Below are 16,196 nucleotides of genomic sequence, written 5' to 3' on the forward strand. Positions count from 1 at the left end.
GTGAAGATTTATCAAAGTTTATAGAGATAAGGTACCACCCAATCAGCTCCTAATGCTGGGCTCACAATAGAACAACATGTTAGTGGACATGAGATCACGCCAATAGAGCAGTCGATTCAGGTTGGTATACAACCCTCTCCATTTGGCTCCACAAAATGCTATCCCAAAGTCACAGCTGAGTCCGCAACACCTGCAGCAAGTGGGGTGCTGGATGACTGCCTGACGGGGATCCTAACAGTCAGTATCCCAATGTCGGAATCCCGACTGCCGGCGCTCCGACAAGGGGGATCCAGACTGACAGGGGCTATTCTCCATTGTGGGAGTCCACGACCCCCACAGAGGGAGAATAGAACCTGTGGCGGAGGAGCCTGCAAGGGACTTCTTTGCACTCGCCCCCTGTCGGAGCACCGGCAGTCGGGATTCCGATGTTAGGATCCCCCCGTCGGACAGCCATTGGCTGTGCTGCAAAGCCAACGCAGTATTGGGGTTATTCTGGTTCACTAACAAAGGCACAATCACTTTCTAATGGACATGCGTATGGTTTTGTCCATTAGAGAGTGATTGTGCCTTTGCGAATGAACCAGAATAACCCCCTATGTCTGTGAATGGCGTTTCTTACAGACAAATCATTTGCACCAGTGATGTGCGGTCATACTCCAGTACACTCCATAGTTTTGACTATAAAAACTCTAGGAAAAATACATCTTTATTGTATTCTATTCATTTTCATTTGGAGTAAAAAGCCTATGACCCTTTTTCCCCATTTCGGAACAAAACACCAAATTTCTGACCGTATATACTGCATCACCTTTGTATAATGCCCATATGAACTTGGGCTTGAGTATAGGCCTTATTCAGCACTAGTTGACAAAGATTTGCAAAACTAGAACTGCAGTCACTAGCATGTGTGTGTGGGGGGGGGTGCACCTAGCAAAGGGCAAGGCTACCCCACATGATGGGTCCCTCTCCCTGACAGCACCGTATAGTGCAGGGGTGGCCAACCCGCGGCTCTCGAGCCAAATGCGGCTCGCCCCCTGCTGAAGTGCGGCTCTCCTGCTGCCCGCCGTCCGTCCCCCGTCCCCAACTTCCCTAACTTCCCTTGTCCTGAGGGGAGGAGAGCGCGCATCGCGCATCTCTCCTACCCCTCACTGTGCATCCTTGTGACTGCGCCGTCCGCCAAAAAATAAAAATCTGCCTAAAAACCAAATAATGCCCTTTACACATTATGGCACACACTGTAATGCCCCTGACACACAATGCCATATACACAATAGCGTGCCTAAAATTGGGTGTAGCCACATGGGGTGCGTCCAATGAAAATGGGGGTGTGATACACTTATGCCCCCAATAGTGCAGTGCCAGATATACATATGCCCAAATAGTACCAGATACACATAAGCTCCCAAGGTGCCAGGTATGCCCCCACGGTGCCAGGTATGAACCCATGGTGCCGGTTATGCCCCCACAAGGGTCGGCGCAGCTGCTTCCCTTTTCAGGGGAGGAGAGCACCGCGCACCGTGCGTCTCTCCTTCCCCTCACTTCCTTGTGACTGCGCCGTCCGCCAATCAAAGCTCGCGGGCTGGCTCCTGATTGGCTGCCGGCCCGCGAGCTCTGATTGGCGGATGCCGCAGTCACAGGGACGCACAGTGAGGGGTAGTAGAGACGCGCAATGCTCCTCCCCTCAGGAAAAATTGAAGCAGCGGCGGGCTGTGGCAGATAATGGAGGGGCGGGCGGCGACAGGGTGGTCAAGCCACCCCGATCGCTGCCACGAGCTACGGGTTGGCGACCACTGATCTATACCATAACCAATTACCTTACCATACTGGTTTGCACTCACCTGCAATATATCGGCTGGTGAAATAAACGGCTGATATATCTGCAAACGTTTTCCCAGCAGATAATGGAGGGGCGGGCGGCGACAGGGTGGTCAAGCCACCCCGATCGCTGCCACGAGCTACGGGTTGGCGACCACTGATCTATACCATAACCAATTACCTTAACATACTGGTTTGCACTCACCTGCAATATATCGGCTGGTGAAATAAACGGCTGATATATCTGCAAACGTTTTCCCAGCTTAACTATTGTTTTTCAAACACAGCCTGTAACATGACAGGAGGGGTTCCGGATGACCTGCTGACAGTCAGGATTCCAACAGTCAGTACTCCGATGTCGGAATCCTGACGGTTTAACTGCCCAACAGTCTGGATCCCGACTTACAGGGGCTATTCTCCCTCCTCAGGGTCCACAACTCCATAGAGGGTGAATAGAACTGTGGCGAGCCACTAAGGGCCTTATTCTAGTTCACTTTCTGACAAAATCCTACTTAGATGGACAAAACCATGTGCACTGCAGGTGGGGCAGATGTAAAATGTGCAGAGAGTTAGATTTGGGTGAGTTATTTTGTATCTGTGCAGGGTAAATACTGGCTGCTTTATTTTTACACTGCAATATAGATCTAACTTTGAAGTAAAACCCCACCCAAATCTAACTCTCTCTGCACATTTTACATCTGCCCCCCTGCAGTGCACATGGGTTTTGTCCATCTAAGAAGGATTTTGTCAGAAAAAGTGAACTAGAATAAGGCCCTAAGCCCGCAGCGAGTCCGCAAGGGGCTTCTTTGCGCTAGCCTCCCTGTCAGAATCCTGACTGCCAGTGTCCCGATGTCCAGATACTGACCGTCAGAATCCCCACTGTCGCCAGTTATACCACACCCGACAGGAGATGATTGAGAAGTTTTCATAAATATCCCTCTCTGTCCCTACGCCTCCTTGAAATGTGTACATATTACATCTCTGGATATGCCACTGCTCACCTCTATTATTGCCATGAGGATCAATAATGGAGGAAATAACAAAGGGATGTAGTTTTTTCATCTTCTATGTGACACACAGCGAAGTACTCGCACATGACCAGCAGCTCATTGGCTGTGAAGCCAGACACAGGCCGGCCATGATTCGGGTCGCAGCAGCTGTGTATGATGCATACTTCCCTCTTTTTGAAAACTAGTTTCAAGGAGATTATAGTTGGTACTAGACTTTTGTACAGTGCCCCATTGAGGGGGAGTGTCATACTCCTCCCAAAGGGTGTGTCTAGTTCCATAAATGGAGAGATTGTGAAAAGAGAATGTAAATGTGGCACGTAGAAGCATGGGTGTGTAGTGCTACATTTGAGAGGAATCTTTTAAAATGACTTATATCCAAATGTAGATGATGCCCATGCAGTTATGCCCCTTTCAGACCGCACATATTAACCGTTATATTGCTGTTTTTTTACCGTTTCAAAACGGTAATGTGTGCGGTTTGAAAGGTGCAGAGTGATTTTACCGTTTCCCAAAAAAACGGTTTTTGGAAACGGTAAATATGGAGGGTCCTACCCGTTTCAGACCCGTTTATTTAGTGTCTAGAACGGGTCTGAAACGGTATACCCCCCCCCCCCCCGGAAGGGAATTTTCGTGCTGGGGTGCAGGGGGTCCCTGCAAGTGTCCGGGGCACTGTGATCTGCCCTGCCCGGGGTGAGAGCGGGGGCTGGTGCTACTGCTGGCGCCGAGGAGGTGAGCGGGAACGGGCGACTGTCTGCCCTGACTCACCGTCAGCCTGTAGGTTCCGGCGTGGGGCAGCAGCAGAGTGCGGGAGCCCGATGTGGATGTCCCGCTGCCTCCTCGGGGGGGGGGTGTGTGGGGGTACTGCTTTTCACTATGCTCGGAGAGACACAGACAGCAGCAGCGCAGGGTGTGCTGATGATGAGAGGGACGGAGAGCAGCCAGCGGTGCTGCTGATGGAGAGCGGGCAGGGGGGGGCATCACCTCACCATGCGCCCCCCTGCCCGCTCTCCATCAGCAGCACCGCTGGCTGCTCTCCGTCCCTCTCATCATCAGCACACCCTGCGCTGCTGCTGCCTGTGTCTCTCCGAGCATAGTGAAAAGCGGTTAAACCTGGCAGACCCGTTTTTGGAAACGTTTTCAAATACAGGGTCAAAGCCAGTTATGCGGTCTGAAAGCAGCATTAGTAAGAGCTACTATACTTGGTAATGTGATGGGATTTGATGCTGATGATTCAATGTAACTGTATCTGTCTCTCATTCCTTCTTTCCCAAAAAATTTAACAGTGTAATGTGGTCTAGGTGAAATGAGGGAGATTGCTAGACTAATGAGGGAGAGAGGGAGATTGCTGCTATTTCAGGGAGTCTCCTGCAGAATGCAGGAGGGTAAGTAACTATGGTATTATGTCACACAGCCGCCGTGGCCTGGACATGTCTGCATTTTCTGAGCTGCATCCAGAAAATGCCACTATGTCGAAATTAAAACTGCGATTGCCTGGCGATCTCCAATTTTTGGACAATTGCATACTGGTCTGAAACAGGTCCTAACAACAATACATAGAGAGCCCTTGTCAATTTTTTTTTTACATTATTAAACTAATTGTTTGAACCTTTTTATGTTGTATTTATATTTTTGTAAGTTTCCCTGGTACTTGTGTATTATCACGGCGCCCGAATTGACTACGTATGCAAACGTAGTGAAATCGCATCGCATTGCATGCCGTTATGGTATGGCATGCGATGCAATTTTGACACTTATAATGGCATTTAATGTACTATAGCATTAAATGACATTTATAATGTCATTTATTAATGCCCCCCCCCTCAGTATCTACGTGATCCCGAAGTATGGCGAGCGGTGGCGGTACACGTCCAACCGACCTTTTCATACCCCCACTATCCACGTCGGCGTGGAGTTGTCTTTATACAGTGTGGCGAGCGCACGCGTATTATGTTACATCTATTACGCGTACCCTCGCGGGGCGCGCTGCGCTCACCACACTATATAAAATCGATTCCAGTATTACCATTTATACAGCATCATAAAATGCATTTTACTCACACACTGGCCCCTGCCCCATTGGACCTTAGCACTCAGTGTTCTAGTAAACTGCCGGTATTGCAAAGCATACCAAAAATCCCAGATCCGACCCGGCATTTGGAAGAAGGATCCAAGCTGGGTCAGATCCGGGATTTAAACCGTTTACACTGCGGTGCCCACCCGCAGTGTAGACAGAGGCGTCGGTTGGAGATTACATCATCTCCAAGTGCCGGGACTGCGGTGATCCCTGCCGGAAACACCGATCGCCATGCTGGGGGCAGCCCAGCAGCTTAACTTGGTGCTGGGCTGCCCCCAGCATGGCAAACGGTGTTTCCGGCAGGGATCACCGCGGTCCCATAACCCCCCAGCCGTCATCCGCGAGGTGAATGGATACCGCACACAGGCATCCATTCACCTACTCCGCTGCAGCCGCTGCTGTCTGCAGAGTATAGCAGACAGCAGAGCCGGCTGTCTGTGCCCCTGTCCACAGCACATGAATAAAAATAGCATTCCCCTTCACAGAATAAAATTCCTGATTTTTTTTTACACCAAATGTAAAACAACAACAACTTTATTTTAAAAGTTCACTTTCCACTTCACAATGAAAAGATGGCGATTTGCTACATGGCGAAAATCACTTAGAAAGACGGCGAGAAGTGCACGTTGAATAGGGTGATTCACTTTCTGACCCAAAAAATCACCTTCAATTGCGAAAATAGCACAAATTCGCCGTGAAACAGGGCAAATTATCCTCATTAAATACTGCCGTCAATCTCCACTGTCACTTCTAAGCAGAGGTCACCCTAATTTATCAATCAGTGTCCTTAGGTGTCTCCTTAAGCCCGTACACACAGGGTGACTTTCATGTGAAAGCTGCTCAGTCCTCTCAGCATCCGACTGTTCATTTGAATGGAAATCTTCAAATCTCCTGCCCACCACCCCTCTTCTCCACCACTGCTGCAGCTCCCCGGGAGTCCTATTTACAAAAATGGCACATCAAGTGCCAAATCGTATGTAGGGAGCTACCAAGAGGGTTGAAGGGAAAACAGGTCCGACTCGTCCCTTGGATTCATGATAGTTATTTAGAGCAGGGCTCGACAAATTTATTTAAAATCTAGGAGCCAGATAAATTAATAAGAGACAGTGCACATGCCATAATGCCCATTACACGTTCTACGAAACACTGGACTGCCAATTACATATAATACCATACGCAGTAATGGTTACTACATATTATCCCACATAAGTGGAGCTTACCCTACATGCTCATTGCTATGGGGTTTGATGCTTGATGCCAGGGGTTGCATGCTGGAAGCCATGCAGCCCCACTCGTCCAGCAGCAAGAAGGAAAGACCTGCATTCCGATGGGGGACTTTTGGCAGAGCCCCTGCGTGAGAAGTAGGTAGCCAATGGTCTGACAGGAGGAGGCAGGGGTCAGGCACTGCCAATTCTGACAAGAAGGGGAGGAGGGCGTCAGGAACTGCTGGCGGCTGGTTTGACAGGAAGGGGAGACTGACCGTCCATGCTGCCGCTCCTCTGACAGGAGGGGGAGGCGGGGGTCAGGCGCTGCGGGCGGCTGGTGAGACAGGAGGGCGAGACTGTGCCCAGCCACAATACCGCTGATGTGACAGCAGGGGAAGGCGGGGGTCGGGCACCACGCTGCAGCTGCTCTGAATAGGAGGGAAGGCAGGGGTCAGGTGTAACTGAAGAGACTGCCCGGCCATGCTGCCACTGATGTGACAGCAGGGGAAGGCAGGGGTCGAACACCACGCTGCAGCTGCTCTGAACCGGAGGGGAGGCGGGGTTCAGGTGTAACTGAAGAGGGAGATTGCCCAGCCATGCTGCCGCTGGTGTGACAGCAGGTGAAGGCGGGGGTCAGGCACCACACTGCAGCTACTCTGAACAGGAGTGGAGGCGGGGGTCAGACACTGCCAGCGGCTGGTGTAACAGGGAGGAGTGGGGGGGGGGGGGGGGGGGGGAAGAGACAGGGGTCAGGCACTGGTCTGTGTGACAGGAAGGGGGAGACTGGAATCGGGCATTGCTGCCGCTGATCTGACCAGATTCTGCTTCCACTATAGAAAAATCTGGTCGCCGTGGCAGCCTGGCTCCCGGGTTTTGTCGAGCCCTGATTTAGAGTCTACACATACTTCTTAGTGGAGTATCCAAATAGTCACAATAAAACATCAGGTGTGAAAATACATATTTTTGAGCATTCCCCTAATATTTTAACAATATTCTTGTTACCTGCTATCCAATTAGATTACTTAAAAAAAAAAATTGGCCATTCACAGGGTTTTCACCTTAAAATGGGCTGCTTTCTGGGATTTGGTTCCCTAATAAGCCACCATACCTCCTAACATGACCCTCTTTTGAACAGGTTCATTGATAAGAAAGGAGTTTCACCACAGGTGCTGGCAATTACAAATGAAGAGGTAAGTCCAGGAATAGAGCATTCTGTGCCTCCTGGAAAGGGTCATGTTGAGAGGTATGTATTATAATATAATCAAAGTATGGCCAGCGGAGCTATATGGGAGGTGGGCTACAGAAATCCTATCAATCTGCAGCCACAACTGGGTTAGTTTGTTAGGATAACCCTCCTTGTGAAGGGTGGCAAAAGATTAAGGATCAGTGGCTTGTACTCCGAATAAATGTCCCATTATGTACTGTATTCAGTATGTCCAATAATACAATCTGCTCTAATGTATATGAGCTTCTAGTTTTAGAAAATTGCCCTAAAACAGATTCAGTCCTCAAGGCACCCCAACCTATATATTGTAAGCAGAGCCCTCAATTATTTGACCATCTGTAAATACCCAGTTTGTTGTATTATTGTAAACAGCAACGGAATACACTGCGCTGTATAAGAAACAGATCATAAAATAAACACATTTAAGGCTACATAATCGCTGAGCAGATTGTTAAACCAAATTGACTGAGGTCCTAATTAGTCACCTGTGCCCAGGCGATCATCTTTAAAAACCTGGATGAATGGCCCATACATACTAATTCTGTGTACACCCCTACATATTTCTGTCTGAGGAGAACAAAGATCTAGTACTTTATGGGAGCATATGAGTCAACAATTCGCTCCCAAACCCTGGAAATTTTTTTTTTAATTTGGATAAATGTGTTCAAATTTGTCTGAGTGACCATGGTTTGTTATCTAGTGTTTGGGAGCAAATGGTTGTCATTTGCTCCGATACTTTTCTAACTTTTCTAAATTTTGGTTCCCAAAAGGTAGATTGGACAAACATTTGTAGGTGTGCCCAGTTTAATATGATATTTCCCATCTGGCTGGAATAATTTGTTCCTAAAAACCTTGACAAACAAAATCAGTATTAATTGATTTAACAAATTTGTCTTATTGACCATTTCTCAGTTTTCTATATTTGGGAGCAGTCCATTAACATTTGCTCTCAGAAACTTCCAGATTTACATTGCAACCAGTCAAATTTGAAAGACAATCTTAGTGTGCAACAGCCATTTTGCTTGAGGATCGCATTTGGGGTACCTTTGCACCAGTGGTGGTTTTTACCTATGGGCTGCAACCCCACAGGTAAAAATCTGTCACCGTAGTGAAGCCAGATGCAGCCTGAGACTATCAGTGCAGCCCGCTTGTTACAGTAGGATCTGGGTGGAACAGGAAATGCAGGGTACTGGAATGGGGGCAGAGCTGCAGGTTGCTTCTCAGATATTTAGGCCAGTGCTGCTACCTTATCACTGGCTCAGTTAGAGAAATTAGGCTAACTGTCAGCAACAAGGAGTATGGGACCCATGTGGAGAGATGGTCTGTACCCAGTTTGAGCTACTGCTGGCTCAGATCAGTGACTGCTGCGAAAAGCTTAGAAAGCACATGTGTAAGTTAACTGAAACCTAAAACTATAATTGACAAACTGAAAGAACTTGTTACAAGTGTCCTACAACTCCCATATTCCTAAACAGTGTGTAATGCTATATTTGTCAATCTGTTCTAATGCTGGCACCGGCAATCAAAACTCCCACCTTTTGCAGCCTGAAATCAATCCAACTTTCTCTCAAGAGTGCTTGCTGCCCCCATAGGACTCTGAGCACTTATGCAATCTCAAGACCCATACATATAAAATACAAAACCTTTATGAAATATATCTCTTTAGTATGGACACAATGTCCAGGAAAGACTAAAAGATCTTAATATGTATACTGTAGAGCAGAGAAGGGAAAGGGGGGACATGATAGAAACTTTCAAATAAATCAAGGGTTTTAACAAGGTACAGTACAGATGGGAGACATGAAGAGGAGCAACAGAACATGAGGACATGCACTAAAACTAGACTGAGGAAGATTCAGGGGAAATGTGAGGTAGAATTACTTCACAGAAAGAGTAGTAGATAAGTGGAATAGCCTGCCATCAGAGGTGGTAGACGCAAATACAGTAGTACAATTTAAACATGCTTGGGATAAGCATATTGATAGCCTTACAAAAAAAATAAGGATCAAATATGGTTTGAGGTAACAGGTTTAAAAAAAAAAAAAAAAAAAAGGGGGCATACTAGATGGGCCAAGTGGTTCTTATCTGCAGTCAAATTCTAATGTAATTAACAACACCCTCCCTCATCCTGCATGTTCAGGCAAAATAACTAGTTAATGAAGGCCATTCTGCACAGTGGCAGTCACCAGCTTTGGCAAGTGTATGACCCCTACCATGTTGGCTGCAATCGGCAAGTGTGTATGGGGCTTCAGCCACTGGCAAGTTTGACTGCTATGGCACAATTTAGGCATACTTCTGACCATATGTTTAGCCACTATTTTTTTTTTTTAAATCCTTTTATTACAAACACTGGACATTTATGCAGTGAAAGTCACAAGGTAACATTACAGTTTATAAACAAAATTCAAGGAACATAAAAACCACTGTTTACAGATTATGGGGGGGGAGGGGGGCAAAAAATCAAATAAAAAAAGCCGTTAAAAGAAAGAAAATTAAATGAGCCAAATACTATTTACAGCAAGACACTATTGTGTCCTGTACACAAGTCCTTGTAAGAGAAAAAAAAAATCTCAATCTCCCAGCCTGGATGCACGTTCTGTAGCTAATCAGTCCTGTCTACCTACAAGAAAAAGAAAAGTGTTAGTTTCTTCAAAATGGTACGGTTAGATTCTTTACAAAAAGATTTTAAAAATATCAGCCCTCGATTAAAGTTCTTCTAGAAAAATCATATGCAGTCTGTATTGACAAGGCATTATATCCCCACTAATTCCAAGGTGTCATTTAATTATGCACATATGACCTTCACCCCTCAGTTTATTAAGTTCCTCTGGCTGTAGATTTCACTATTTGCTATAAAGAAAAGAAGCAAGCATTAAATCCTAAAATGCATAAGTCAGAATTGAACATTTATCCAAAATGAAGAGCCAATATGATTAAGCTGTAAAAAGGCATCTGCTCTAAAACGCCTGTAAAAAACAATTTTAAATTGAACGTTAAACAGAGATTTTAAAGATTTAAGAAGCCAAAGACTGAAGTTGTTTTTTCCCCCAGTTTAATCTTTACGCTGGTACATGAAGTTGGAAGAGACCATACCACAGGACAGCGGTTTCTGGTGTACGCCTTGCGCTCTGCCCACAACGTGCGACCCCAGAGATAGACGTGGTCAGGGTGACACACGGCCTGCAATGAAGTTCCCGCTGGCGGGTACAAACAAGGTATAATGTCAGAGTTAGAAGACAACATTCTTCTTTACCTTAAGTTGTACCCATTTCAGTACTTTACCTGGTATTAACTTTTAAATAATAGCTTATTTATTCCTTAGATCGTCTGGCAAAGACCAGAAAACCCCAATTTTAAAAAGGATTCTGTATTATTTAAAGAGGGAAAAATATTTTTTAAAAAAACATCTTTAAGTTAAACTCTAAACAAAATTCAAACAATTTACAAAAGGGCTGTTGAGGAAGTTAATCAAAGCATTTTTTTAAATAAAAGGGAGTCCACACTGTTTAAGTTATCTTTATTAAAAAAGTTAACTTTTAAAAATAGCTCAAATCTATTTACTCCAATACACACCTTATACGAGTTAGAGTCCATTAGTAAGGCTGGTAGTTATTTTGATGGTTTCCAGCGCCTCTTGATGCCTTTCCGTATGTGCTTTGCTGACCTGCATTAAGAGAATATATTATTGCCAAGGATAATGAAGTTCAAAGCAAAAGCACTAAACCTCAGCAAGAGAATATTTAGAAACTAGATCAAGAAATAGTTTAGCACTTTAAATCCAGCACTCAAGTCTATAGATTGATTAACCCAGATCCCCTGCAGCTGGAATATGGTGGGGTGATCAGTGCCCCCCTCCACCCAAAAAAGCACTGGAAAGTAGGGCAATTTAATTTATCAACATAGCTAGTTAAAAATATAACAATTTAGTGTTCCTGCTAGGCTGTTTTAGCGGGGCGCTGCGCCCTGCCCGATTTTTAAAGGGCAAAATGCGCCCTGCCCCTCTCGCAGCGCCCCGCTAAAACAGCCTCACGGGGAAGCCCAGCGTCGCCGTAGACTGCGATGCCTGGCGTTTCCCCGGCAGCACAGTGGCTTCAGAGGGACCGGGCCCGCCCCCTTTGACGGGGGCGGCTGGGCCCGCCACCCCCTTTGACGACAATAGCAGCCCAAGCACGCCTCTTTCATGACGGCGGCCCGGGCACGCCCCCAGCTGTGATGTCGGCGTGCCCGGGCCGCCCCCCGCCACTCCTAGAGTGAACACCAACAATTGATTCCCAAGTAAAAGTAATACTGTACAGTATGCTCTACAATACAAATAAGTTAGTACATAACTGCATGCACCTTTGATTATATTCATAACCATACTCCGGTTAACAGCCAGCTCTTTGCATACTTAGCTGGAAGATCAATTGTGCAGTCCAGTAGGTTTTAACTGCACCTTGTTGGTATTTTGTACTGTCCAATGTTGCACATTTATAATGTAGAGAAGATATGAATAGTTTTATAAATGGTGTTAGTTTCCTATGGTCAGTAAAGAAAAGAATCAGAGTAGACTCAGTTTGGCCATAACCGGTACCTAGCTGCTAACTGGAGCGTGGTGATGAACCAAATATTCATAAACAGAGTGCATGCAGTTCTGTACCAATCTGCATTTTTTTTAGTAGTTTTATTTCTATTGTAGAGTATACTGTGTACAGCATTATTGCTTTTACTTAGGAATAAATTGGTGTTTGTCATTTTTCTACTAAGAAACTAGACTTTGACATTGCATTCAAACTCACCACTGTAGTCTGTGTAGCCTGGGTTGTAGCCACCGTAGCTTCCATAGTTGTATCCTGTGTAATCATATCCACCATAGTTATTGTAGCCGCCCTGGTCACTGTAAGAGGAGTTGCCGTTACCATAGCCTTGATCGTAGTAATTATTGTAACCCTGGTTCCAATTTTGGCCTACAAAAAATAAAACCACACAATGTTCGCATACATAACTATTCAACCATTCCACAAAGTGGGTGTCCTAGTACCAGGAGTTCAGAGGAACAAAGTGGGGTGGGGGGAAGTGGATGGGGACAATACGCCATCACAGCTTTCTGAAATATAGCGCGCAAGGAAAAAGCTCCCAGTTATAGTGTGCAAATAAGATAGATTATAGAAGGAGGAGATTATAGAAGGATATTAACCAACATATAAAAGTACATCTGGGACTAGTGGGCAGGTATGCTTTTTCAGTCAGGGGATCTTATCAGTTTAAGCCAGAGGTTCCCAATATTTTTTGATTCACGGCACCCTAGAGAATCAGAATTTTTTTCACGGCACCCCTAGGTCCAAAAAAATTAATTAGATTGGGTTTATATGCGATTCTTAGCGGCATTTATGTGGTAAAGGGCAGGATTTGCTGCTGTTTGTACATATTCTATGATTGGCAGCCACCAGCACTGGTTTTGCTCCTAATTAATAACCATTAATAATTTGAGTTGGTCCTGGACCACCAAGCCGCGGCACCCCTGCATGTGTCCCGAGGCACCCCAGAGAGAGAAACCGTAATGTCTACTTTCGTTGGCCAGCCTAACAGTGTGGAACCTTGGGGTTAGTGTCAGGACCATCCACCGATGAGGTGGCGGAGGGTGTACTGGTTGTGAGATTCTGTATTGTGACTGCAATGTCCATGATGAGTTGCTGCCTCTATCCGAGAAAACTACACGGAAGTGACTGCCGTTTCACCCAGTGAACAGCTTGATCACTCCAAGTGTCTATGAAAAGTTACATACCTCCCCTACCTCTCCCCCTTCCACCTCCTCGTGGAGACGATGAGCCCCTTCCTCCTTTCTGCTGTTGTTGCTGCTGTTGTCTGTAAACCTCCTTGGGTTGTGCAACTTTGATCTCACACTAAAAGAAAGTTATGAGACATACATAAATATATATTTAAGATCCATTCCAGCATTAAGCTATAATGTATAGCTATGCAACATAACTCAACATAGTTTTCTGAAGTCTTACCTTTCCTGAGCCAATCTGATGGTATCTACTTTCCAAGAGTTTCTTTACTGGCTCTTCACCTGTATATGTAATAAAGCAGAACCCTCTTCTCTCATTTGTCTTTGTGTCCATAGGAAGTTCAATATTTTCAATCTAAAAAAAATAAGATAAACATGGATGTTTGTTACAAACTGTATAGTCATTGCTGCACTAGTCAAAATCGAATGTCAAATTGTACCGTGTGTACACACTATAAGTTCAGATCCACTGGTGAATTCTTCCCAGCGTGTATTGACCGCTTGGTAAAGATTGCTTGCCTTAAGGTTCTGAAGACATGACTTCGTATAAAGAACTATAGTGATAGCCTAGTAAATGCTAATAAATCAGACATTCAAGGCTCCCCAATAGTTTAGGTTTTAAGGGTGTCTAGGGTTAGACACGTGACTTAATATAAGTCAAGCAGAGGTAGTTATGCGATGTGTACAAGCAGAACTATTGCAGTGCCTTGAGAACTATGTATGGAAGCCACCGTACTAGGCAATATTGCCAGATTCTTCTAATTAAACATTTACCATTTAGTTGCCATGCCAACCCAGTTTATGAACACCTGACTTAGAAGCAGTTAAGCCAAATATATAATCACAAGTAAGAGCAAAGTGTTATTTTACTTGATATGCAGTACTTACATCCCCAAAGCCACCGAAGTATTCCTTGATCTGTTCCTCTGTAGTATCTGGGCTCAAGCCACCAACAAAAACTTTTTTAGGAGGTTCTTTGCTTTTTAATGCCTTCGCTCTCTTTGGATCAATGAGTTTCCCATCAAGTTTGTGCTCCTTAGTCTCCAGTACCTTCAGAATAAGATACGTTAAGCACTCCTGTACTCTTCAGAGATTTACTTAAGAATAAGGAAAACACTTACCTTGTCAACACTGACTGCATCTTTGAAAAGAACAAATCCAAAGCCCCTGGATCGCCCAGTCACAGGGTCTGTTTTAATTGTGCAGTCAACTACTTCCCCGAACCTGGAGAGATACTCCGTCAGATCCTTCTTGCTGGTGTCCCAGCTCAGTCCCCCGATAAACATCTTCCTGTAAGAGAACGAGAACAGCGCAGGTCAGCAGCAGCACGTTACACCGACATAACTAGGCTACTGTGGCTGCACCGGTGCTGGAGAGCTGCAGCGCCCGCTCACGGGAGAGCGCCCATCCAATCTGCAGCGTGCAGCAGCCCCGCCCCCCTCAAGTATGACTGGCTGCCGGTGACGACATCCTCCAAAATTAATTACCCGCCGGGCCGCCGCTGGGGAAAGACCGCTACACCCGCACCGTATAACACGCCCCACTGCCCGGGAACCGGTACAGGCCGCCCGCACACTGACACCCTGCCACCATAGCAACTGCGGCACACAACTCCATCCCTCCCCCAGCCCGCTCTAACCCCGACACTTACCCCTCATCCTGCTGGTTCTTGCTGGCATTGATCTTAGAGCCCTCGGAGTATTCATCCATGTTTCCGTAGCCGCTCATGACTGCTGGTAGTAGTAGGTAACGGGACGGGGAGACTGCTTACACAAGTACACTGCCGCAGCGAGCAACGGAAAAGATCGCCCAGGAGCCCGCCCTCTGCTTATATACAGGGAGCGGCAGCCAATGGCATCGCGCTCTCTTTGTGGAAGCCTTTGTTCCCCATTGGCTGTCGGCGGACAGTGGAACGCACGCAGCGGCCGGAAGTTCCCCCAGCGGGGTACTGCGCATGCTCAAACAGCGGCGGCAGGCCAGGGGGTGGGAGACAATGGCTGCCTACAGCACGTGAGCCTGCGCGAAAAATGGCGCCGAGGCCTTGTGCAGCCACAATAACATACACACGCTGCTGCCGTTCTACAGTGTATACATGTGCACACACCAATATAAAAACAACACACGACGCGCTCATAGCTTCATACTTGATAACATTACACGAGTATACACACTAGTGCGTAGTTTAATACATGCCCCCACCATCCTGCAGCCCAGGGAGGGAGCCCCGGCCAGCTGTGCCCGCAGGGCCGCAGTAGCTGGGTGTGTTCCTGCTCTCACGCCCCCTCCCCGTGTCACACACGCAGCAGCAGTAGGCCGGGCGCAGCAGAGTCGCAGACCGTGCTTGTGAGCCAGGCTGCTGATGCTGCACAGACATGCCGCCACTGCCCCCCTCAGTCACCGTTCTTCTGTTAGATATCGAGGGCACCACTACCCCAATCACGTTTGTGAAGGTAAGTGGGGGCCCAGACATGATGCCACCACACGCTCTCGCTTTGCACCTTGTCGGCTACCGTCCTTGTTATATACAGACTCCCCAGCAGCAGAGACTGTGGGCTTCATTAAATATCACAGAGGCTGTTACTGGTTTCTTAATTCAATAAAAATTACCAGATTTGTTTTATTATTGTTATTCAGTACCTGTGATTCTTTGTAGCAACTGTGATACATTTAGGTTTCTGAGTATTGTCGGGAATTTACATTCCGGTGCCTGAGTGCATCTCCGTAGTAGAGGGAAGGTGATCCCAAGATTTACATTACCTTCTACTTGAGCAATGAGCATACTGCCTGGGTACAGCTAAGTAGGCGTACGCTCAAATCCCCTTTAGTATTGGCTAATTGTACTGTCACTGTTGAATTTACAAACATAGAAAACTTTAATTGTTTTGTTTTGCTTTCAGGGCAACCAATTGAGCTCTAATTTCTTTTCCCACATGGGCCCTTTAAATTAGTATGTGCACTTTGTGAAATAACAGTCTTCCTAGACTGATGAGTTCCACAGCCAGGGAAAAGGAAGTATCATTTGTGGGGGTGGGGTTTGGGCGTTTCAGTGTGTGTGAGAGAAATCACTAGTTCCATTGAATCCATTCATTTAAGATTT

General features: G+C 46.3%; 2 protein-coding genes across 8 annotated transcripts in view; one reads left to right on the forward strand and one right to left on the reverse strand.

Moving 5' to 3' along the window:
* Nucleotides 1–9,771: 9,771 nt before the first annotated feature.
* Nucleotides 9,772–14,911, reverse strand: HNRNPDL (heterogeneous nuclear ribonucleoprotein D like). 7 transcript variants are annotated; one of them, XR_014471577.1, is made up of 9 exons: nucleotides 14,751–14,910; nucleotides 14,221–14,389; nucleotides 13,988–14,149; nucleotides 13,323–13,454; nucleotides 13,094–13,211; nucleotides 12,108–12,275; nucleotides 10,903–10,993; nucleotides 10,423–10,526; nucleotides 9,772–9,945 (listed from the first exon to the last, which is right to left on the reverse strand). XR_014471577.1 is itself a non-coding variant. In XM_083175806.1 (8 exons), exons 1-7 carry the CDS (start codon nucleotides 14,825–14,827, stop codon nucleotides 10,923–10,925), a joined length of 897 nt encoding a protein of 298 aa, XP_083031932.1. In that variant the 5' UTR covers nucleotides 14,828–14,910; the 3' UTR covers nucleotides 9,772–9,945; nucleotides 10,903–10,922. The 7 variants fall into 7 exon arrangements, 5 of the variants coding, with proteins under 5 accessions (XP_083031932.1, XP_083031907.1, XP_083031914.1 ...); XR_014471576.1 differs by having other exon boundaries at nucleotides 9,772–9,949; XM_083175806.1 differs by lacking the exon at nucleotides 10,423–10,526.
* Nucleotides 14,912–15,029: 118 nt separating this feature from the next.
* Nucleotides 15,030–16,196, forward strand: part of ENOPH1 (enolase-phosphatase 1) — a 30,558-nt gene continuing 29,391 nt past the window's right edge. Inside the window, exon 1 of the mRNA XM_083175827.1 lies at nucleotides 15,030–15,549. Within this exon, the coding sequence (XP_083031953.1) occupies nucleotides 15,472–15,549 (78 nt within the window). The 5' untranslated portion in view covers nucleotides 15,030–15,471. The remainder of the gene's footprint in view (nucleotides 15,550–16,196) is intronic.

The sequence above is a fragment of the Crinia signifera genome, chromosome 1 (assembly GCF_055691185.1).
Source record: "Crinia signifera chromosome 1, ASM5569118v1, whole genome shotgun sequence".
Taxonomy (NCBI): domain Eukaryota; kingdom Metazoa; phylum Chordata; class Amphibia; order Anura; family Myobatrachidae; genus Crinia; species Crinia signifera.